Raw genomic sequence first — 24,666 nt, 5'->3', positions numbered from 1 at the left:
CCTATCCAAAAGAGAATCATGTCAGAGGCTCCTGGCAAACCCAGTTTTAAAAGACAAAAACCAAGCCCTGGCTTAAGAATTACCCAAGCACCCGAATGGCTACATTACAGAGGCCGAAGCCAGCAACCAGTGACTGCAGGAGAGCCTTGGTGGGTGATGTCTCCAGCCTCCCCTCTCAAGCGCTCTCATTCCCTATTCAAATCTGCCCGAGGTTTTCTCAACACGTCCTCCTCTATTTGTCCTGGCCTCCTTGCACAGCTAAGAAACCCGGTGTATCCTAGACAGACATTGTCATGTTCTATGAACGTCTAAAAGAATCCAAGTTACTCTTGTTGGTATTTGATAAGATATGTATAAACTATGTCTGAATGCATGGAGGCCAGAAGAGGGCATCCAATACAAACAAATGCTCTTAATTGCTGAGCACGCTGTTTTGCCCCAGACTGCAATAAAGACATCTAGGCTGATAAAAACTACTGAAAAACATACTGAAGGTTTACTATGCAGGGAATAAGGCCTTGTGGTTGAGGAAGGTAATATGGGTTCAAATCAGAATTTCCTTTGCAAAAGATAAAAAATTTTAGATCATGAGACTCAACTTTAAAATATCTAATTTGGAAGCTCCATTGACATTATAAACTCAGGTTCTAATCTTTCATAATCATTTAAATGATACAGCTAGACTCACCACACCTCCAAATCAGCAACTACCCAAACCCGCATCACCCACACTACAGATATCATCCCTCCTCCCAGCCCCATGAGAGCAGGGAATATGGGCACCTTCACAGTGAGCTGAGCACAGGACTTGCCCATCCTTTGTACACTCTAGCATGGCTTCAAGTATTTATTTAGATCCTCTTCACCTGTGCTGACGCGCAAGTCATTTTTAGGCTAAATTTTAGACTTAAAAGGCTTTTCCCCTCAACTCATGTACAGGTTTGCAGAGGCTCCCGACTACTCAATTGCAATACTGTTTTTTGTTTTTTTTTTTTTTTTTCTGGTTCTGGGGCTCTAACCCAGGGCCTTATGCACACTAGCCAAGTGCTCTGTCACTACTCCAGATTCCAAACCATTTTAAAGTAACTCGCTCACTTCCATGGTCGCAATAGAGAGGATTCTAACAGAGATGGTCAAAGATTCTGTACTTCCTCAAAGCTAGAGCACAGACCCCAATCCTGTTCTCCAGAGACAATTTAGAAACGTGAGAGCACAAGTAGGCTTTACCAAAGAGTAATGCATTTATTTTACTTCGTCTTAGAAAATACTTTTTGAGCAATCATCACATAAAATGTCCTACTGTCTTAAAAAAAGAAAGAAAAGCATGAGAAAACAGACCCAAAATGTTAAGATTTTATTTACAAAGCTTTTCCTTGTTGTACAGAAAGTAAAAATGTTGTTACAATCGCAGTGTAACTGGCAGCCAGGACGGTCAACTCACCAATCACAGCTGTCACGATACAGCAAGAGTCTTACACGAAAACCTAACAACGTTTACAATTTTGTTGGGGCAGAAGTCCCCAGGCTTGGTGGTGGATTACCAAGGGGCTAAACGGAGGAAGGCGGAATGTCTTGGGAACTATTCTTTGGCTCTTTGGGTGGGGTGTCCTGGGGTCGTATCACAGCTACCTTTTTAAACAGCTACCAAATCCATGAGCAGTCCAACCAATACTCAACAGTTCTGGTTCTTGCAGATTGTTTCGGGTCTCAATCATCTTCTCCTTCATCGTCTGTTTCCCTCTTTCTCTTTTCACCTTTCCCACTTTCTTCCTCCTCTGTAATAAAATAATTAGCTGTGAGACCATATAAAGGCATTCTGCCTGGGATTCTCTGGTGATGTGGGATTCCCCTCTGTATGCTGTGAATACCATTGGTTAATAAAGAAACTGGCTTGGCCTGATAGGGTAGAACAGAGGGAAAACTAAACTGAATGCTGGGAGAAAGGAGGCAGAGTCCAGAGATAAGACATACTGAAACCTTGACAGTAGGCCACGAAACTCGTGGTAAAATATAAAATAATGGAGATGGGTTAATTCTAGAAGAGCTAACTAGCAATACACTTAAGTAATTGGCCAAGCAGTGATGTAATTAATAGTTTTCTGTATGGTTATTTCAAGAGTCTGGGCGGTAACACACTAGTAACCTCTTACGAGAGAGAGAGAATGAGAGAGTACACACGCAAGCACTAACTCATCCAATTTTTGACTGAGAAAAGAAACAATATATGCATAAGGCCCACCTTCATCCTCATCTTCATCCTCATCTTCTTCATCTTCATCAACTTCACCATCGTGTCCAAATTCTTCTTCCTAAACAAAAAAGAATAGCTCAACACCACTGTATGCTGCTAATGCCCAACTGGTAGAGGTGAAACCCTGGCAACCTAAGGTCAATCACTAGAACCCACACAGACAAAATGGGAGAATTAAAGAAGAAAGCAACTCTCAAAAGTCCTATGTCTCCATGCAGGTTGTGTTATGGGTGTGCACCCGTGTGCCTACCCACACCAAAACAAAATCATGCTTGATGGCTTACAACTATTATTCCAGCAACTGGATATGGAGGCAGGAGGATCAGGAATTCAAGCAAGGCTAGCCTGGTGATGTGCGAGTCCCCGCTGTGTGCTGTGATTACCATTAATGAATAAAGAAACTGCCCTGACCTGTTGATAGGGCAGAACTTAGGTAGGCAGGGTGAAAATGGAACTGAATGCTGTGAGGAAGAAGGCAGAGTCAGAGAGATGCAATGGATCCACTGCTGGAGGTAGACGTGCTGAAACTTTGCTGGTAGGCCACAACCTTGTAGTGATGCACAGATTAATAGAAATGGGTTAAATTAAGATGTAGGAGTAGGCCAATAAGAAGCTAGAGCTAATGGATCAAGCATTAAATATGGTTTCTGTGTGATTATTTCGGTTCTAGGTGGCCAGGACAAACAAGCAGCCTCCTCTAACAGCCTGGGCTACATAAGCGCTCACTCATCGATTCCTCTAAAAAAACCAAAAATGCAAAGAAGAATATACTTTCAGATAGTTGTAACATCACACTGGGGGAAAACTGTTATTTTCACATACTTGGCTGCAAAGAGATGCTAATTTTTTTAACAAGCAAAAGTCTGGAGAGATGGCTCAGAAGTTAAGAGTCTTGAAGGTTTGATTCCCAGCACCCACCTAGTAGCTGTAACTTCAGCCCTAGTGAATCCAATATTCTCTCATCCGACTTCAAAGGGCACCAGGCTCGTATGTAATATATAGACATATATGCAAGCAACTCATACAATACACATTTGGGCTCACACAAGTCTGCGAGTGTGCGTGTGTGTACACACACACACACACACATACATATATCTTGGGGGCGGGGGATAGGTCAGGAAAAGAGCACTTTCAGGGCTCTAGCTTCCTTCCATCCTTCGATTAATATTACATCCTAACCACAGTTTCCCCTGCCTCGAGGCTCTGGTTTCTTTTTTCTTTCTCCCTCCCCCTTGATTAATATTGGATCCCTACTGCAGTTTTCCCTCTCCAAGGTTCTGATTTAAAAAGAAAAACTGCCCTTTAAACCAGGTATTTTGTACACAGCTGTTATCACAACCATTAAAACAGAATTGGGATAGGCAGGTGGTCAGTTTAGTCTATCCTGAGATACTAAGTGAGACCTAAGTTCAATAAGTAAAATAAAAATATTTTAAAAACATCAATGTTCAGAAATAAGCAGTTCGGGGCTGGAGAGATGGCTCAGAGGATAAGAGCACTGACTGCTCTTCCAAAGGTCCTGAGTTCAATTCCCAGCAACCACATGGTGACTCACAACCATCTGTAACAGATCTGGCACCCTGTTCTGATCTTCAGGCAGAACACTGTATACATAATAAATAAAATTATAAATTTATAAAAAAGAAATAAACAGTTCATTAGGTAAGCTCTAATTATCTTGTAAGTTTAAATGGAAATTTCAATAAATGTTTTACATTCTTACATTGCAGTATTGGTTGAACAGATATTTTCCCCCTAAATGTGGGGTAGGGGTGTAGACCGACCCTATGCATCTATACATAGAATTTTAGCCCAGGTTGGTCTTGAACTTGTGATCTTCCTGCTTCTGCCTAGGTTCTGGATTATAGGTATACACCATTTTCTTTTTTTTCCCTTTAAAAAAAGATTAATTAATTAATTAATTAAGTAGTATTCTGCCCACATGTATGCCTGCAAGACAGAAGAGGGCACCAGATTCCATTACCGATGGTTGTGAGCCACCATGTAGTTGCTGGCAATTGAACTCAGGACCTCTGGCAGAGTAGTCAGTGCTCTTAACCTTGGAGCCATTCTTCATTTCTCCAGTCCTAACCACACACTTATAGAAAACTCAGCCATTTGTTGCTCTTCCAAGGGAGAACAACATTTAACTTTGAATCACAATGCTACATCCCTTCTTTGAAAGGCATCTCAGACACAAGTGCTGTATCTAGGCAGCACTGAGCAGGCATATCCTGTATTAAGACAAAAACTGCCACTGTCAGTCAGCCTTTGCCTGTCTTTCTACCCCACCTCTTTCTCTACCTTTACACTTAAGGCAAGAAAACAGTTACATTTACCTCCCCACTGACTTCATCTTCATCATCTTCTCCTTCTACATCCTCATCTTCATCTTCATCCTCTTCTTCATCATCCTCCTCCTCTTCACCGTCCTCATCTTCCTCTTCATCTTCATCTTCTCCTTCTGAAAATAGTCCAAAGGAGCAATTATTAAGGCTGGGCACACCTTTAACCCCAGTACTTGGGAGACAGAGGCAGGCAGATCTCTGTGAGTTTGAGGCCAGCCTGGTCAACAGAGTGTTCCAGGACAGCCAAGGGCCACACAAAGAAACACAGTCTCAAAAAACCTAAAGAAAAAAAAATTACTGAATAACCTTGATGACTCATAGGGTCTAACTGAAAAAGCCAGAGAGCCCAAAGTTGCCCTAAGGGGCAACTTACAGCTTCTACCAGTCCTTAATCCTAAAATCAAAAAACTTCAAACTTCATCCCTACTCTTACTGAATGAGATCTGCCTCAATTTCCTATAGGAGGAAGGCTTTCTACTTCTTCCACGACTGAAAGCTCCTGAAAGTTTTTGTTTGGTTGTGGGAAGCATGGTGTGATGGCATAACCAAGTGCCCAGAACAGTAGAAGGAAGACCAGGAGTTTATGACCAGCTCCAGCTACCTAAGACAGCCTCAACACCTCTCCAAACAAAATGGCAAGTCACCCTAGGAAAGGCACCTGAGAGCAGCTGTCAAATCAGGACCCCTGTAGGCTTAATCCCAGGCCACACAACATTCCAGGATCCTAGGTGCCCAGGTTAGAGGCAGTTTCCTTCCTACCAGCCTCCAGTTCACTGTGGTCTCCTGCCTGCTGTCCTTCCAGTTCTGCGTGCCCAGCCCTACAAACTCACTTTCAGCCCCTACTTTGGCAGACCTGGAGCTCTTTACCCCAGCTATGGGCTTTTATGGTTAAATGCACCAAGAGCTTATAAACGAGGAAACAGGAACACAGGCACACAGGCTGAGCACATGCAAGGTCAAGACTGTGGAAAGGCAGAAGTCAGGTCACAAGATGCCCAGTTTACCCACCTTCATCCTCCTCTTCTTTGTCCACACCATCCACCTCTGCATCTGAGTCGGGGGCTTCCTCTACACCATCCACCTCCACATCGGAGTCAGGTGCTTCCTGGTCCTCTCGGTCATAGCCGTCCAGATAGGACAGCTGGGGCAGGAGTTTGAAGACACTCTCTCGGTAATCATTCAGGTTAGTGACCTCACAGCCAAAGAGATCCAGGCTTTTCAGACAATCCAATTTTTTCTAAAGCAAAGAACCAAAAAAGCAAGATTCCTAAATCAAAAGAACATGTCACCAAACCATTTTCAAGAGGTAAAAGTCTAGGCTCCCTATCAATTAGCTGCTACCCATTTATCCATGGCTCCCCTAGAGAACAGTATCTTTTCCTGGTAGCGACAGGAGTCTAAGTGTGACCTAGCCCATGAGCAGCACTGGAGGATGGAGGGAAACCTGGGATGAGGTGTGCCAGCGTGGGCATTTCACCAACAGAGACATGTTTTTGTCTATTTAAGATCTTTGGGCCGGGTGGTGGTGGCGCACGCCTTTAATCCCAGCACTCGGGAGGCAGAGGCAGGCGGATCTCTGAGTTTGAGGCCAGCCTGGTCTACAAGAGCTAGTTCCAGGACAGCCTCTAGAAACTACAGAGAAACCCTGTCTCGAAAAACCAAAAGATCTTTGGAAGAGGTTAATATTACCAGACATTTTTAATGTAAACTTAAAGCATCACATACAGCCTGCTGCCTTCTACAATAGTACAAACAGGCTACTAGAGTGCAGGTGACTTTCCTATATGCGTACACACAGACAGACACGTGTAACTTTTATTAATTTTAAAATCAAAATAAAGTTTGGCACTCACAAAACTAAACAAAAAACACCAATATGGGGGCAAGGAAGTAGCCCATTTGATAGAGTGCTTGCCCAGAGCAAGGCTTTGATCCCCAGCAGTGGTAGTACAGGCCAGCGAGGCTATCATAATATCAGGGTCATCGTCAGCTACCTGAGACCCCTTACTCAAAAAGTTCTGGATGAGGTAAGCACTAGGAAATCAGGCAGTGATATTTCGTCTTCAAATTTACTGCCACACTCACACTCCAAGAAATATGGACACAGCATATCTACTTCAACACTGAAAGCATCTAATTTTCTGCTTTCAAAGTTGGCTTAAAAACGGGCTAATCTGACTCCCTAGCTATTTTTGTGAACTAATGTTTTGTTTTAAAGACAGGGTCTCTCTCTCCATATGGACTTGGCTGGCCCCAAACTCAGAGATTATCTGTCTGCACCCGCCTCCCAAATGTTCTAGCAAAAGCATGCACCACCATGCGCAACTATAACATAAAGTCTTACTGCCACACGACATTCATCTGCTCATCTATCACACATCTACTGCCAACTGAGTTTCATGTTTGCATTATCTGACCCTCAGGGAATGGGTTGCTGACCCTTATAGAAGAATCTCCATCCTCTCATCAGGAAAAGGCTCACAGAATTTATTCTCAGATGAGACTCTGGAACATATTACCAGGGAAAACCCAGCAGCAGGATTATAGGCGGATGCTATACCTACCCATCAAACACACAATATACAGTGATTTAAGATTGGTCATCAAGGGGGGCTGGAGAGATGGCTCAGCGGTTAAGAGCATTGCCTGCTTTCCCAAACATCCTGAATTCAATTCCCAGCAACCACATGGTGGCTCACAACCATCTGTAATGAGGTCTAGTGCCCTCTTCTGGCCAGCAGGCATACACCAGAGTGGTCATCAAATACTGTGCTTATAAAAGCCAACTCTCAAATGGCTCAAGAAGTCGGGTACAACCCTGCCAGTTCTAGGGGTGGCTGATTTTTTAAGCAGGTAATTTTTAGATTAGGTTTCTTACCGGGCAGGCCCTGACCTCAGAAACCCAGGTATGATTTCTTGCCAAAGAGGAAAAAATGCTGTAATACCATCCCAAATAACCAGCACAGGCTATTCATTAGCTTTCATTTTGGAGACAGAGCCTTTCTATATTGTCTAGGTTGGACTAGAACTCCCAATCCCCCCACCTCAATCTCAAGATCTATGATTCTATACTATCCCTGGCTATAGTAACAGCCGACTCTATATCACATTAAAACATAAAAGGAAAATCAACTTAAGCAACTTCTAGAAAGGTTTACTGTAATGTGCTCCTCCCTCCTCCACCCTTCTGAAGTGTATGTCTCACCATGTAGCCTTTGTCTTAGTCCTCTTGCTTTGGTCCCTCAGGTAGCTGGGACAACAGTATACATCACCACCTCTGGATAGCCTAAAAGTATTTACTTAATGGACTGGGCCACTGATGAAACTATTATACAGGGCCATCAAGGCCTTCCTGTTTCCAAACAGCATGAATCTTAGATGTTTGACAAAGCACCCATTATCAAGTAATTTGGACATGTCATATAGTACGTATGAAATGTAGGAAATAAAATATAAGCAAGTTGACAACAATAAATCCTACACAACTACAGTCCTCTGTAGATTGTTTAAAGCAGTAAAATTGTACCTATAGCCCAGCAGGCTCAAACTACAGATTATACAGGATCCTGTGATGTGCACATACCGCTAAGAACTTAACAAGTGTACCATGCCGGAAACTTGACCTAAGCTAATAGGCTAGCCATAATAAACATTAAACATTTTATTAACAATAATTTTGCTTGCCTTCTTAGAATTTAGAAGGGCTTTGGGGGATGATTTGGATGGCCCAGGTCTCTTAAAAAAGGTGTCCCAGGAAGTTGGAACTGATGCCTTCTTTGTCTCTCGTTAATGTCCCTGTAGCAAGCAGAGGCATTCACAATCATTGCATTGCCTGTGAAAACTGGGCTCAACGCAGTGTTCACAATGTGTGGTGATGAGGATGAGGATGGTGTTTTCTCCACTCTAGAACATTTACAAGTCAACACTGGACCCAGAGTCTCCCCCCTCACCTTTCCTACAGATTTCCTTTATTCCAGGTGAGAACTAGGAGGCCGACCTAGCTCAGGCTCTTCCAAGCAGCCTGGGGCATATGGAGCTACAGTAGCTCTGCCACATGTCGGTTCCCTCACTGTAAAACGGGCCATACTACTTCTATTGGCACTGTAGAGACTTCTCAACAACTACCACAGGATCCACAGGGCCCCATGGATAACACATCCGCTACAGTAGTACAGTACAGCAACAAAGATTACTTCTCCTGTCTTGGGACCATAATCTGTTACAACCCAGAAAAAGAACCCTTAAGGAAACAATCCCTGCACAGTATTTGTCTGTGCTATGCTTCACTGCTAAGTAAAACCAACACAGGATTCCCAGGGGAATTCAGTCTCCAAGAGAATCAGAAGCAGCTGGTTATCCAACAAGGAAAGACACTTTCCGGTCCTCTGCCTAAAACAAATACAACATACCTCTGTATAGGGGGTGCTACTCCTCAGCTTGGCATAGCCCAGAATAAAGAGATCTGCCACCAAACAATAAACACAGGCTTGGCACAGACCATGGGTAAGTGTTAACATGAGTATTCCTTTGGGAATTCCATTTTCTTGAAATTTAGGTATGGAATCAATTTACATGTAGAAAGAAAATGGTTCCCAAGGGCAATGAAAAATTAAGTGAATTTGAATTTGATCCTGCCATTAAATCCAAACAATTACTTAAGCTTTCTAAACCCAGTCTCCTCTCTAAACAGGACAGCCATTCTCTCTTCCCTGGGTTACAAGCCTTCAATGAACAAATATTAAATGTCCTTGGATACAGCAAAGCTCAATGCATTACCTTTAACTCAGGAAACAGGCTGCTCTACACAGAAAAAAAATGAAACTAGCAAAGCTGAGGACGTGGGAGCATCTAGTGATGGACAGCAGAAAAGATCTGCAGAACAAGGGTGAGAGGTAAGCTCTAAACACCTACAGCAAATAGAAGCTCAAATATGAATATATAAATAAAGGGACTTAGTAAAATGATTAAAACTGCATCAACATTTTCAACTGTGGAAGGGGGGGGGAAACTTAATTCTAGCAGGGCATCTTCATTGAAAGAAACCACAGCCTGTCTTCCTCCAAGGTATCAAGAGAGTAGGGTTTTGTTTGTTTGTCAGGGTTTCCTATAATCCATCTTAGGCTGGCCTCAAATTTGCTATGAAAGGTGGATGACCTTGAACTTTTGATCTCCTGGGATTAAGGCAGGCACCAGTGTGAGGTAATGGAATCCAGGGCTTCATGCATTCGAAGCAAGTACTTTACCAACTGAGAGAAACCCACAGCCCCAAACATAGCATTCTTCCAGTCAGATAAAACCCTTTATTTTTCTACGACACCTCTGTCTAACTCTCTCACAGTCCAGTCTGAGCTGAGGGGCTGCCTCTGTCCTGTTATTAAACCTGCCTGCAATCATTTCAACAATTTTCCAGTCCACAAAATAGAGCGTCTTCTTCCCGATTGTCCTGCGCTCTTAAGAAAGGAAGGAAACACCGTCTTCTCTGCTCAGTTTGCTTAAGGCCATAAACCAGGTTTACAACCCAAAAGGCACTTAAAATTTGGTCTCTTTAGCTAACCTACACTAAGACTGAAGATTTGTTTCTACCCAAAACTCTGCAACAGTGGTAGAGAGGGGTACACACATCACCAATCTCTGAAGCTGCCCTTGACTGTGCTGAAATGCCACCTAAGACGGACAGTTCTGTTACAATACAGAATAGCTTGGCCAGTCTAGTGGGAAAAATTAGGAGACACCTTTAAGGCTATAGTAACTATGTATTTTAAAAAGGACTAAAAAAATAAAAAAGTCTCTACTGCAAGATTCCATTACAGTTTCAGTCAGGGGAGCAAAGCCCCAGGAATACACCTTAGAGACTGTGACCTTTAAAAGTCACTCTATGAAGAGTATAATTCTAGCATTTTTTTAGCCAATTATATTTCCCAATCATTTCTCCCACTAGAAATATGAAAATGAATATGACAACAACCCATTCTCTACATTCCCAATTACCTACCAAAGGTTCCAAGGTGCTGATATCTTTCAGCTTATTTCCACTTAGGTTCAGATGTGTGAGGCTTGGAAGTTCTTCTGCTAGTCTGTCCAGACCTCCAAAGATTCTATTATCGCTGAGCTCAAGCTAAAAGGAAACACACGTACAGAAAAATCACCACTGAACTGAGGTAAAAAGCAAATACCTGTAACAAAGAACCAGGCAGACGCTGCACACATCTGCAACCCCACGATTCAGTAGATGGCAAGGCAGAAGAGAAGAAGCCCGAGTTCCAGGCCAGCTCACGAACCAAAGCGACCCTTTCCCCTAACAAAAATAAACAATAGCAGTCAAACTACAAGGTCTGGTGAAGTAACTCCCCAGGTAAAGGTTGACAGATCACATCCAACCCTGGGACCCACGTGGTGGAGAGAACTGACTTCCTTGGTAGTTCTCAGAAGTTAACACATGTAGCATGTGTAGAACTGCTTCCCCCAAAGCCTTGTTTGTTAGATCATTTTACATTATTTTATTTGATAAATCCAAATCAAGTAGTTTATAGATACCACCAACATTTGGGACGAGTGAAGCAGACACACCAGAAGGTGGAAAGCTTTGTTTAGGCACCAGGGGCACGCAGTGCCTATGGAGGCTAGAAGAGGGTACCAGATACCCGCTACAAGGCCACGCAATCAACACCGAGCACTGAGTATGTGTTATGGCGGGGGGGGGGGGGGTGTGGGGGGTGGGGGGGTGTAAAACCCGATCCCCAGAGGCTTCTTTGTAAGCCTGGCACTAGCCTCCACAGTAAGTTCCTTTCAGTTTCTCAGCTGCAGGTCAGGCAATAGCGCCCTCACTAAAGTATCACACTAAAAATTGCCAATGCCTCAGAGTACAAGACGTAGAGATTAGGTAAGTGAAACTCTCGTAGATAAACACTCAGGTCATGAGACCCTGCAGTTCAGAGCAGGTGTTGTCCTTCCAGAAGATGGAGTTCAGTTCCTAGCACCTATGTTGGAATGCTCACAATCACTTGTAACTCCAGTTTCAGGGGATCCAGTATCATCTTCTGGCCTCCAAGGGCATCCCCCACCCCCATACACATTTAAAAAAAAAAAAAAAAAAAGAGAGGCAGACAGGAAGGACAAGATACCCCAGGCCACACAGATGGCTCCAATTTTTCATACTGGTGACAAGATAAATGTAGCCAATCACCATGTAGGGTTTGGGGTGCTAGTCACTTTTCAGAGCACATCACCTCACTTGCTCTTATAATAAACTCATTCTTTTGTTTACAGGTAGGGAAATGAACCGCAGAACTGTGACTGGTCCATGATCAAAGCTGCACACTGACTCCATATACTTGAGCTCAAGAACTCCCAGTCTACCCACTTGTGCTACAACACACGTGCCTGGTATGCTAAGTGTGGACACTTCGTGTGGCTGGGCATGGTGGTGACAGGAGGCTGAAACAACATGTCACCCTATACAACTTAGAGAGACCTTGTCTCCAAGTTTTAAAAGGGATAAAAGACCTGGGAATATATAGCCAGTGTGTAGAGTGCTTGTCTAGGATTCATGAGACCCATGAGTTCAATCCCTAGTACTTAAGACAGAACTGCCAAAGAAAACAACAAAAAAGGAAAACCAAGTAAAAAAGAAAAAATACCAACTTCATGAAATAAAGGCTTTGGCACATCATGAAATACTCTACTTGACACAGAGCAATGACCCACAATTTAGAATCCTAGTCTAGGAGGGTAGGAGAGAGATGGCTCTGTAATAAACACACGTGGGACAAGCCCGAGGACCTGAGTTTGAGCTGTTCTTTGACTGACACATGAATGCTGCAGTAGGTGCCCCACTCAAGTAAACCCCTGCTAGTCTATAATCAACAAAGAGTCAAGCACTGGCTCTCAGTTTCTGGAAACCATTAATAGTAGAAACTTCTTTTCTGTGTTTAGCCCATATGGCTAGAATGTCACATCTTCCTACAGGAAGAAACAAGGCATTTACTAGCGTAACATTTAAAGTCATTTATATATCAAATTTTAGTACTTAGTACATTCAACCTGCCTGCCTTTAAAGTAAGATCACCTTCTAAGTCTGTTGAGTGATCTGTTTAAAATGGTGCAACTTGCAATCTCAGCATTTGAGAGGCTGAGGCAGGAGGACTGTTCTAGTTCATCCTAGCTGCACAATGAGACCCTGTCTCAAAGAACCAAACATCTGAGAAAGACTGAGTAAAACCACTGTGGTGCTTAATCTAATTGCTGACTCAACAGATGTGGAATTAGGAGGAACACACTAATTGAGGGTTTTCAGAGAAGGCTAGCGGATGGAAGACCACAATGAACATATGCACCCAATCTCATGGCCTGAAGCCCAAATTGAGTCCAATGAAGAATCCAGGTCTCTTCTCCCAACTGCACTGCACCCCACCCACCACACCTCTTCACCATGACTGTGCCCTCAACCCGAGCCTGTAGAAAATCCTTTACACCGTGCGAATATATGTCCCCGTGATTGGTTTAATAAAGAACCTGACTGACTAGGCAGGAGAACCAGACTAAAAGGATGCTGGGAAGAAGGGCTGAGTCTGAGAATCAAGAGGATAAGCCTCAAGACACAGAGTGGACATGATGGGAAGTACATATGTGAGGTAAATGAGCCTTGGGGCAGCACATAATTAATAAAATGGGTTATTTAGTTAGCTAAAAACAAGCTTAAACCATCAGCCGCACATTTACAATTAATATTAAGTCTCTGTGTGGTTATTTGGGAGCTAGAGGTCCCAACAAAAAAACTTCACTACATGAGCCCTAATGAGCTCTTCTTGATTTATCAGGTTGGTAAGAACAAAACACAAACTTACAGATCAAATTTATACAGAACAGATGCTAAAATCTTTTTTTCTTTTTTTTTGGTTTTTCGAGACAGGGTTTCTCTGCAGCTTTAGAGCCTGTCCTGGAGCTGTAGACCAGGCTGGTCTCGAACTCACAGAGATCCGCCTGCCTCTGCCTCCCCAGTGCTGGGATTAAAGGCATGCGCCACCACCGCGCGGCTCCAGATGCTAAAATCTTAATAAGGGTCTCCAGATGACCCATATCTTTCCAATGTCACTCACAACCACACATATAACTTCTTAAATGTTTTTTAGGTTTTGTGTATGAGCGTTACTTGCAGTGTATCTGTGTATCACGTGTGCCTGGAGAATTTGTGAAGCACATCCCTTTTTCTTCAATAGTGCAAAAGATTCTTATTTGACCCTAGCACAAGCATTCTGTGGGTGGCTTTAGAAAAACCGTGGTTCCTTTCTGGGTCTGTGGCCACACCTACCAATCAACAGTACACAGGAGCAACGCTTCTTCCACCTCTTTGACAAGACAAAACTTTTGTTAAGTATTCTGTCCTTTCTGGGAAGTACTAGAAGGCAAGAGGGTGACTATAGGGGAAGCAAACTACTAACAACGGTCAAGACCAGAGAGAAATGTAGGGTTTTTTTGTTTTTTTTTTTTAAATAGCTCTGTCTGGTCTGGGACCCATAGTCCTTTACATGTTTTTACCTCCTAAGAGGAGAATTACAGGCAGATACCACATGGTCTGGCCTGCAGCAGGCTTTGTTACATACATAGGACTTTTCTAGTAAACCAGAACACATTTTAAACTCTCTATTATTAAAGATTACATGACAGGGCTAGAGAAATGATTCAGCAGTTAAGAGCATTTGCTATCCTTGCAGAAGTTGGGTTCGGTTCCCAGCTCCCACAGGAGCAGCTTACAACTGTCTGTATTCCACCTCCAGATCTGATGCCTCTGAGGCAATACATAACAACATGTACACCCTACATAGTAAGACAAGCCTTCACCTTCCTGTTCATCAACAGTTGTGTTAGAGCACGGAAAGGAGGCTCTTGGGACTCCTGAGCCCGAGCCTAAGAGCAAACCTAGCTAATGGAAATAAAACTTCCAACAATTAACCAATTATTTATAAAATAATTCATAATCTAACAGGGATTAGTTCCAAAGCACTGCTGCAACTCTGCATGTCAAGTGTAATAAAAACAGGTGATGAAACTGAACCACCTTAGGAAGACAGCCTACAACAATGCCATAGTGCTTCTTTCTGCCATACAGACCTAACCTAGACATTTCTCCTTCACAATGGTTCCTTTAAACATTAAAGAAAGAGCAGGGTGGTGGCACACACCTTTAATCCCAGCACTCAGGAAGCAGAGGCAGGTGGATCTCTTGTGTGTTAGAGGCCAGCCTGGCTTACCTGTAAGTTCCAGGACAGTCAGAGCTGTTACACACAGAAACCTATCTCAAACAAACAAACAAACAGAAAACTCACCTTTTTCAATTTCGGTAGCTTGGGGAGATCTGATACTGAAAACAAGCCTACGCTTATTAAACTGAGGAACTCTAGGTTCACAAATTCATCCGTTAACCCCTCGATTTTTCCATCATTCGCTTTGCAATTGTCCAAGACAAGTTCTCGAACCTGTGGACACAAACAAAAAGGGAATAAGCTTTAAAAAGCGTAACAGGAGACAACAAAAGCAAAAACTCTAAACAGGACCTCATAAAACATCCACATACAGAACAGCTTTTAACTTTTAGTTAAAGTAGGCCCAGCTACACACAAAGCATGATCAGCCTTTTGTAGTAACATAGTTAAGACCCAAAGACCACTGTTAATTCAAGCCAATTAAAAACAAAACCAAAGCCAACGTGCCCCCATAAATGGTGTATACCCTATATCCCAGAAAGACACCACAGTTCTCAGAATGTAAGTGACACCATGTCCTAGTCTTTCCACGGCTGTAACTTGAAGGGGTTTTGTCCAAGTTCGAGTACGGAGTGAAGAAACCCTCCCAGACTCTCTTAAAGCCCAGGAGGGGCACAACCACAGGGAGATGAACACTCTACTTCACCATCAAGATCACCATGGCACTAAGCACTCCGATCAAGGAGCCCGCTGCTCTGAAGCACAGTAACTGACCTTACCACCACCCAGCTTTTGAATAGGTTCCTGCCAGTTTTTTTATTTTGTCTTATTTTTTGAGACAGGGTCTCTCTATAGTCTTGGCTGTCCTGAAAATCACTATGTAGACCAGGCTGGCCACAAACAAAGAGCTCCGCCTGCTTTTCTCTGCCTCCTGAGTGATGGGATTAAAGGCGTACCTCACCATGCCTAGCCTTTCTTTGCCATTTTCAAAGAAAAGTCACAAATAAATCTTGGCTAAGAATTTTTACACCTGCACACTTTCCAGTTTCAGATCTTTTGTTTTAGCCAGAGTTTCACTATGCAGTCCTGGCTGAGCAGAATTCAATATGGAGCTGCCTGTCTTCTAACTCAGAGACCCGACTGTCTCTACCTTCTGAGTGTTGGTATTACAGATGTACACTATCATGCCCAACTAAGATTTTGATTCATTTCCTGTGTAACAATGCAATTAAAATATCATATAAAAATGACATTAATGGCTGGGCAGTGGTGGTGCATGACCTTAATCCCAGCACTCAGGAGGTGGGCAGATCTCTATGAGTTTGAGGCCAGCCTGGTCTACAAGAGCTAGTTCTAAGACAGGCTCCAAAGCTACAGAGAAACCCTGTCTCGAAAAAACCAAAAGGACATTAATATGTCCAAAGTAAGAGGGATGAAAGAATATGTTACATTTCCTCCCAGGTAGGGATAAAAATCACCTCTTGGATAGCTCTTTCAGTTGCCAAGATTCTGTTTTAACCACTGGGAGGGGTCATGAGACACTACTACTGGGGCTGGGGCCAAAATATTACAGCAACTCCATCACTGAGGCAGACAGGTGCACTCTGAATTCAAAGTCCACAAAAGTAACACAGATACACGTAGGCTAAGGCGAACAGCAAAATGCAGATTATCGAGAGGCAGTTGGGGGAAAGGGCTGTTAAAGTAGCTGACACATGCAGGCCTGAGTTTAGGGTTGGATGATGATCAGAAAGGTTTTTTGTTCTGGTTCAGAGAAACGAGGACCTACAAGGAATATTTTTGAGAAGAAAATGAATACCACAGGAAGTACAGGCGCACACAGGCAGCTGGACGTACAGACCCTAAGTTTCAGTGGATGCCTCATTTAAAACAAGCAAACAAACAAAGAAAGGCGGGAGCAGTGACACACGCCTGTAACCTCAGAAGCTTAAGCTATATAGTCCCAGTCAGCCTCAACTACAAAGCAAAAAATATAAAAACAAGAGGACCCTGAACACAGCAGGGCTTCCGTCCATCACACCTGGGAGGTAAACAGGACTACAAGTCACTCTGTCACTAGGACTACAAGGTTGGTGCTTGGGGAAGCATTGCTGTTCATGCTTGAAGACCAGAGTTCAATCCTTGTTACTCACATAAAAAAAGGACAGCAGAGGGCAGGTGAGTCTCGAGTTCAAGGCCAGCCTGGGCTACAACAGAGAAACCCTGTAAAAAGCACCAGAGAACTGACTATACAGTTGACCTCTGACCTCCACACGTACTACCTGGTACTTCCACATCATACACACAGAGTATTTTTTTTTTAATTTAGGAAAAAAAAAAAACAAAAACAGAAGGGGCTGGGAAGACACCAACCTGGTAGCTGGATCTGCCACCTAAGGCCAAGTCTTAGGGCTGTGCTCAGACAAAGTCTACCAAGTACTACTGGTTAGCTGCCTTCAGGTCTGTGTAAAGTTCTCAACAGAGCCCGAGTGATGGTCCAAGGCAGTCATGCCTGCTTCTCAGGGGTGGAGGCAGTAGGACCACAGATTCAAGACCATCTCAGAAAAATAGGCAACAAGGCACGATGGTGGTATATGCCTGTAATCTTAGCGCATAGGCAGGTCTGGAATAGGCAAGTTTGAGCTCAACCTTAATCTATGTTTGAGTTCAAAGGAAGCCTCTGTTCATGAGACACAGACCCAAAACAAAAATTATGCGCCTGGGGAGATAGCTCAGCAGTTAAAAACACTTGCCGCTTCTCCATGAGTTTCCAGTGCCCAAACTGTGAACAGGTGGCTCACAACTGCATCCAATTCCAGGTCCAGAGGATCTGACATCCTCTTCTGGCCTCTGTACGGACCTTAATACATGTGGCAAGGATGCAGATATACACAAATAAAAATACTTCATTAATTTCATAAGCAGCCAGACATGGTGGCACACACCATTAATCCCAGCATTTACTATGAGTTCTAGGACAGCCAGGGTTACATAGTAAGACTCAGTCTCAAACAAACAATACAAACCCCTCAAATATGGAAGGGCGCCCCCAACCTGCACACTGTGACTGGAGAGACCAACAGGGTAGCCTTCTGCTCAGAGACAGAAAAGTTTAATTTTTGAGGCCAAATTTACTCATATTGGTCATTCTCCATTAAACTTGCTTCTTTCTCAAATGTGAATAAAGTAAATGTTTAAGAACTAAAAACAGCCTGGCGGTAGTGGCGCACACACCTTTAATCCCAGCACTCGGGAGGCAGAGGCAGGCAGATCTCTGTGAGTTCAAGACCAGCCTGGTCTACAAGAGCTAGTTCCAGGACAGGCTCCAAAGCCTGTCTCACCGCCCCCCCCCCAAAACTAAAGAACTAAAAACAAAAAAAGCCCTAAAACCAAATGGCAATCCCAACACTTTGTGCAAAAAAGGCAGCAGGATCAGGAGTTCAAGGTCATCCTCAGCTAGAGTTTGAAGCCGGCTATTTAATTCTTATTTTATTTTTAGGACAGAGTCTCACTGTATAGCCCCAGGCTGGACTGGAACCTAGAGATCCACCTGCCTCTGCCCTCCTGAGTGGCGCCACCAGCTTCTTTAGCTCTCTTTCACTGGGTTTTCTAGTTACCAGTAATGTCAAATATTCAGCACTTTTTCATTAAGTTCCCTTTTTTCCTTTCCAACCCTTTCTCAGTTCCATTCCTTCAGCTACTCTAGAAATGGCCAATTTTACCTATGTTCAGGGTTGGGCAATCTTCCCCAGCTACATACTTGTCCTAGGAGAGGAAAAAGACCCAGAAATTAAATAAAATTTTGAGTTATGGTGGTTTGAATAAATGCCCCCCATAGGTTGATGTGTTTGAATATTTGGTCCCAGGGAGTGGCACTACTTGGGAAGTATTAGGATAGGGCACTGCTGGAGGAGGAGTGCCGCTGGAAATGGGCTGTGAAGTTTCACAGTCCATGCTAAGCCCATATTCTGACTCCCCACACCACTGTCCTCATATTCATGGCAATCCTTCTGCCTAGTGCCAGGTGACAGTTCTGTGTCAAAGTACAGTGGTTTGTTACTGCCATACCTGCTTCTCTCTGCAGTGTACTACATATGCTTGTTTTATAAAAAGACTGCCCTATACCAAATACTCCATAAACTCAAACAGGGAACAATAGATTCCCCAAGTTGTTCTCTGACCCCCACAGAAACTTAACAGTGAAACACACATAATTTTTTTTAATTTCAAAAATGAAAACAAGAATGATTGTAATGTATTCATAGAGGGCAAAGGGGTAGAGCTGGGTAGTATGGTTAATTCAGCATGCTGGGAGCCTTGAATTCAATCCCCCAAACACAATAAAATGACAAGGCAGGGCAGGCATGGCAGAAGACACCTTTAATCCCAGCACTTGGGAGGCAGAGCCTGGAGGATCTGGAGTTCCAGGACAGCCAGGGCTACCTAGAGAAACCCTATCTCAGAAAAACAAAATAAACAAAGGACAAGGCTGAGAATGGAGTTCTGTTGGTAGTGTTTGCTTAGTATGCAGAACACCCTAGGTCGGATGCCCAGCACCCCAAAATCCACAGCAGTGATGCACACCTTCGACCCCAGAATTTGGGAGGAGAAAGGAGGTGAAGCTGGACATGGTGGCACACACCTTTAGTCCCAGAACCCAGCAGAAGCAGGTTTTGAAACTGAGTTTAAGGACAGGCTGATTGATCTATACAGCAAGTTCCAGGACAGCCAGTGTGACGGGTCAGCAGTAAAAATGCTCACTGCTAACAACCTGAGACCCACATGGGGAGAGAACCAACTCCCAAAAGCTGTTTTTCTGAACACACACACACACACACACACACACACACACACACACACACACACACACACACTTTAAAAATCCAAAGACAACTAGGCTCATATTCATAGCAACAGTCCTTCAGTGTGTTCAGACGGCAGGAAAGTTGAGAAAGATACCCCACCCTAGAAGAGGAAATGCCTGTGTCCTAAGTGTGGATTAAAGAGAACAATTCTGAAAAGCAATTAGACACACACTGGGGCTCTTCTCTAAGCACCAGACAGTCCATGTTTATAACACGGTCCAAGTTAGGAACAAAATGAAGCAATTTTGTAGGCCACACACCAAACAAAATGCACGGAAAGGTTAAGTGTGTATTGCGTATTTTTATCAACCGTTTTTTTTAGCTTATCTGCATCTAATTTTCGTTAAAGATGTATTACTGTACAAAGGAAAACAACCCCAATTAGTTGCTATGCAACCGATTAGAATATCCCATAGAGCTCAGAATTGTATCATACTAAACAACAGATGCCAAAACTTGGGGGTGGGGGCCACAAAGAGGACAATAAAAAAAAGGAAGATGTGCCTAAGAAATCTGCTTCCCCAGTGAGCTAGTCGTAAGACAGACTGATGAGCAGCGTAAGTACACAGCACAGCGAGATTGAGGGGAAGGAAGGAGGGGAGAGAAATTCTTTAAAAAAAACTCCAGTATGAAGCTATTTGGTTTTCCAACTCCGGGTAGAGGGTTAGCTGTCCCTGGCTGTGGGGTGAAAAGGGGCACACACAGCAGCCTGTGTGCCTGAACGGAGGCTGAGAACCCTCTACCAGAGCAGGCCGCCTTCCAACCGAGGTGTGTCTGCTATTGTGTGCCAGCGCTTTCTCACCCTATAGAAAACCCCACCAGCTTCTGTGGCATATATGTTCTAGCACTGTGCAGTTGATTCTCAGTAAAAACTTTTCCTATTTGGGGGGATGGCAATGCTGGGGAATGAACCAATGGCCTCATACTGCATGAGATCTGGCACCAAGAGTCCCCCATCTAGTTCATGGTATTTTACACAAACTAAGCTTGTAGGAGATAAGGCTGGGAGCTGGTGGAGCAAATGTTCTTGGTCCAATCCCCAGCACTCTCATCCTATGCTTGCCTATAAAATCTTTTGAATTTTTTTAGGGGGGAGGGCGATGCCATTTTATGACCATTTTCCCCCACTGTAAAAATACACTCTTCTACAAGAGCTGTTTTGGGACTTTGAAAAAAAAAATCGAATTAAGCATTTAAAAATCTCCTTTGAGGAAAGGGGCACACTCATATTTATAACTAATAGAGATGTAGTATATGGTCCTGAACATGTCATCTTGGGCCTTATATACTTTGAAGGAAAAAAGAGGCCACCACCAAGATGGGAAATATCATTTTGGAAATGTCCAAGATTCAAACAAACAACTCCACAAGAACACCACAAACGCACACACCTCACTTAGTTAGTTCTAAACACCAATATGTATTTAAACATCAAACCTCCACTCACCCCTTTTACTTAGACCTCACTTGACTTTAAAAGTACACTCTAGGGTTGGAGACAAGGCTCAGAGGTTAGGAACACTGACTGCTCTCCCAGGGGGCCAGGGTTCAATTTAAAGCACCCACATGGCGGCTCACAACTGTCTATAACTACAGTTCCGGGGACCCGACACCCTTACACAGGCAAAACACAAATGTATATGAAAATAATTTAAAAAAAAAAAACAACACATTGAGCAGGGACCTGGGATCTTTTTGGCACCCCACATGACAAGTCTGTAGGGTCGCAAGGGCCAACCTTATTCCCTAGCACAGGAAGTAGCACAGGTTCTAGAACATTACCTGGTTTTGTTTTTTGAGACATGGTTGACCTCACATTTACTGAGATCTCCCTGCTTCTGTCTCCTGAGTGCTGGGATCAAAAGGTGTGCGCCATCACACTCAAGAGAGATGAGCTCATTTAAAAGGCGCCATCTCTGAACTTCTCACTTTTAACCCTTGTGACACTTGGAAAAAGCCTTTCAGAGCCCCCAAACTACAGCATTACTGTATGTGATAGGATCAGCTCTCAGGAGGCTGAGGCAGGGGGATGAATACTTAGAAGAGACCCCGACTTTAGGAAAAAATAAAATCACAAAAATATCTACAGCATCTTCCCCTCAAACCCTTCAGTTTGAGGTCAAAGTTCTTCCAAATAAGCATCGGCCAATGGTCCGGCTCCCCCTAGGGAGATTCCCCTTCACACCTCCACAATCTTGGCGCTTCCACAAGGCCCCTCTAACCCAAGTTAGTGTGGCCCATGACTCTGAGGCCCAGAAGGCCCATGTCTCGTTTACACCGTTTCTCAGGCCCTGGCCTACTCTAGGTAAATATGCAATAACTCAATGATCCTGGAGACCAAGCATGTCCAGCGCGGTACCCACCAACCACTTGTTGCTTTTGGACGCTTTAAACGTGTAGACACAGATACACTTTTAGATTTCCATGGCAAGACGGTTTCAGCTGAAAATGGGTCTTTTACCAAAATTTAGTTATTTCCCACTCTGTTGATTTTTTGTGGCTCGCCTGGTCTCAAAGTATTAACTCATCTTTGCAAGTTGGAGGAAGAAGATGGTTTAACTACTCAATCTCCCAGCACGTGGTGGGCACAAAATGTCTGACTGAGAGGTGGAAGGGACACGTGCCGGTGAGATCCTCAAGGCCCCGGGAACAGGGACACCACCCAATCAGTCCTCAGGGACCGCCCCGCACCTCGGCGGGGCCGACCTCAAGGCCTGTGGCAGGAACACAAAGCCTCGGGCACGCCAGGCGCACCTACGCAGGCCATCGCCACAAGTTCCCAACTTGTTAGCCACAGCCACCTGCGTGCGCCAGCCCGGGCCGGGGCCCCCCCGTGTCCCAGACGACCGCTCGGGCCCGGGGTCGTGGCCACCGGCGCCGCGGCGCACGAGGGCGGCGTCGGGCCCGCGGCCTGCGCACGGTCGGTCGCAGAGGCCGCGCGGAGCACGTGCGGGGCCCAGGCCACCCCAGCCCCGCGTCGGCCACTGTTGCCCTTTTAAGAAGGGGGAGGGCGCCCGCGAGGGGATGAGGCGGCGGCGGTGGCCGAGTGCCGCGCTTCCAGCGCGCGCGGAGCCGAGCCCGCGGGGCGGGGGCAGCCCGGGGACCGACAGGCAGCGCGAGGGCGGCCGGCTCACCCGGCGGAGGAAGACGGCGCCCGCCAACATGGCGCTGTGGCGCGCCCCGGCTGGCGCGCGGAGCCGCCGGCCGCCCACACCGAGGGGCCGGCCTCCCTCTCGGGCAAGGCCCCGGGCGGCGGCGCGGGGGAGGGCGAAGCCACCGCGGTGACGGTGCCCGGCCGAACCCGGGAGGCCCGCGTGGGCAAGGCCGAGGGCGAAGGCGAGCCGGGCAAAGGAGGGGGAAAGTTGTATTTTTAGGCTTGAAAAATGGCGGGAAGCGCATCCTTTTTTCAAACTTGGCCTCGGGAGGGGCGGCGGTTGCGCCACCTCCGCCGCCAGGCCCGCCCCTCCCCCGTTCCGCGCCAGGCCGCGCCCGAGGGGCTCCGCGCCCCTCAGGGACCCGAACCCCCCTCCACGGCGCGGCCCGCGACGCCTCCCGAGCCGCTTCCCCGCCGGCCGCGGGGAGCATGGAAGCCGGGCCGGCCCCGCGGCAGGCCTGGCGGCGCGGCTCCTCGGCAGGCCCGGCCTCCGCCCGGCCGCGCATCCCGGGAGGCTGCAAACATGGCTCCCAGCGTTACACAACCCCCGCGCCCGCCCTCGCCGCCGGCCACACGCACACGCGCTCCCTCCGGGAGAGGACCGAGCGGGCGAGCGGCTCAAAGTTTGCTTTTCCACCCGCCGTCCTCCCCGTAGCCACGGGGGCCCGCGGGCGCCAAAGAGTTAATGCCCGCGCGCTCGCTCCCCCCCTCCGCGCCTTCCGCCCGCCTTCCCCTGTCCCCGTCCGAGCTGCGAGCAGCGCCTTCCCCGCGCCGTGGCCGGAGCCCGGTGGCCCGCAGGTGGCCACCATTACTTGCAAGTCATCGGGGGCGCGGGCGCCCGAGGGGGTTCTGCTTACTGCTGCCGGGGTCCGGTTCCTCAGCTCCAGGTGGATCCTCTTCTTCATGTCCATGTTTCCCTCGTCCCCCCTCTTCAAACTTAACTTTCCGCGGCGGGGGCGGAGGGGGGAGAGGCGACCCGGCCTGCGCGGCGAGGGCCGTCGGAAGGAGGCGGCTGGCGGAGGCGGCGTGGTCCCGAGCTGCGTGCGGCGTGCGGGCGTGCGGGCGAGCGGAGCCCCCGGAGCCAAGTTACTCGCGGGAGCGGAGAGAAACCATGGAGGGAAAAGGGGGCTGGAGCGCGGCGCTGGCCTCACTACCGCCGCCCCCGGCCAAGGCCCCGCACTGCGCTTAAACCGGCGACGCGACGCGGCGGCTGCTCGGCTCCACTCGGCCCTGCGCGGCGCCGCTCGGCTCTGGAGCCCGGGCTGCAGCACGGACTAAGGGAGGCGCACGGAGGGCGGGGCGGGGCCGCCCTAAGCTCAGCCCGGACTGCGGCACCGCCTCCCGGGCCGCGCGCGCCTCCTGGCCCTCGGGTCGCACGTGGGCTGGCTGATGTAAGACCTTCCGGGGCCGGGGACCCCCTCCCACTCTCGCCTGCACGTCCGTGAGACAGCCTTTCCCTCGCGCCTTTGGGGGTGTCCCGGACCCAGTTCCGCCTGTCGACCCTCTCTCCCTAGCCTTCCGATGCCGCCCTCAGAGGCTGTGGCTTTTGGGGTTCACCCCATCGCCCCCAGCCTGGGGCCAATAGTCTGACTCCCACAGCCTTTAGGTCCAGAGATGTTGGAAGTGCCTTCGAGGACCCTCATGAGGGTGTGATCACTGTCTGGTCGTGTTGTACCGCGTGGCTCCAGCGAGGCGGTTGCACTATAGCATGGGCAGCAGAATCGGGCATCCCAGTTAAGGAGACTTAACCCTTGGCGCTTGTTTTTAAATATTTTTAAAAATATACTTTAAAACTTTATTGCTTCATCGGTACATAAACTGCAAACTAGCCAAGAAGAAACAAAAG

General features: G+C 46.3%; 1 protein-coding gene across 1 annotated transcript; it reads right to left on the bottom strand.

Annotated features, from left to right (window-relative positions):
- Positions 1-1,339: 1,339 nt before the first annotated feature.
- On the bottom strand, positions 1,340-24,066 carry Anp32b (acidic nuclear phosphoprotein 32 family member B). The gene is made up of 7 exons (XM_038347898.2): positions 23,678-24,066; positions 14,925-15,074; positions 10,595-10,717; positions 5,611-5,839; positions 4,594-4,718; positions 2,240-2,309; positions 1,340-1,775 (listed from the first exon to the last, which is right to left on the bottom strand). The coding sequence occupies exons 1-7, from the start codon at positions 23,729-23,731 to the stop codon at positions 1,708-1,710; spliced, it is 819 nt and encodes a 272-aa protein (XP_038203826.1). The 5' UTR covers positions 23,732-24,066; the 3' UTR covers positions 1,340-1,707.
- Between the last annotated feature and the right edge of the window lie 600 nt (positions 24,067-24,666).

This window comes from Arvicola amphibius, chromosome 11 (genome assembly GCF_903992535.2).
Source record: "Arvicola amphibius chromosome 11, mArvAmp1.2, whole genome shotgun sequence".
In the NCBI taxonomy this organism is placed as follows: Eukaryota; Metazoa; Chordata; class Mammalia; order Rodentia; family Cricetidae; genus Arvicola; species Arvicola amphibius.
Note: the sequence above shows the minus strand (reverse complement) of the source record. Positions and strands in the feature narration are given on the sequence as shown.

Coding starts and splice junctions, on each gene's coding strand:
- Anp32b (XM_038347898.2), bottom strand. CDS start 23,731: ATGGACATGAAGAAGAGGATCCACCTGGAGCTGAGGAACCGGACCCCG. Junction 15,075..23,677: donor GGAACCGGACCCCGGCAGCA/GTAAGCAGAACC, acceptor TTGTGTCCACAG/GTTCGAGAACTTGTCTTGGA. Junction 1,776..2,239: donor GGATGAAGATGAGGATGAAG/GTGGGCCTTATG, acceptor ATTTTATTACAG/AGGAGGAAGAAAGTGGGAAA.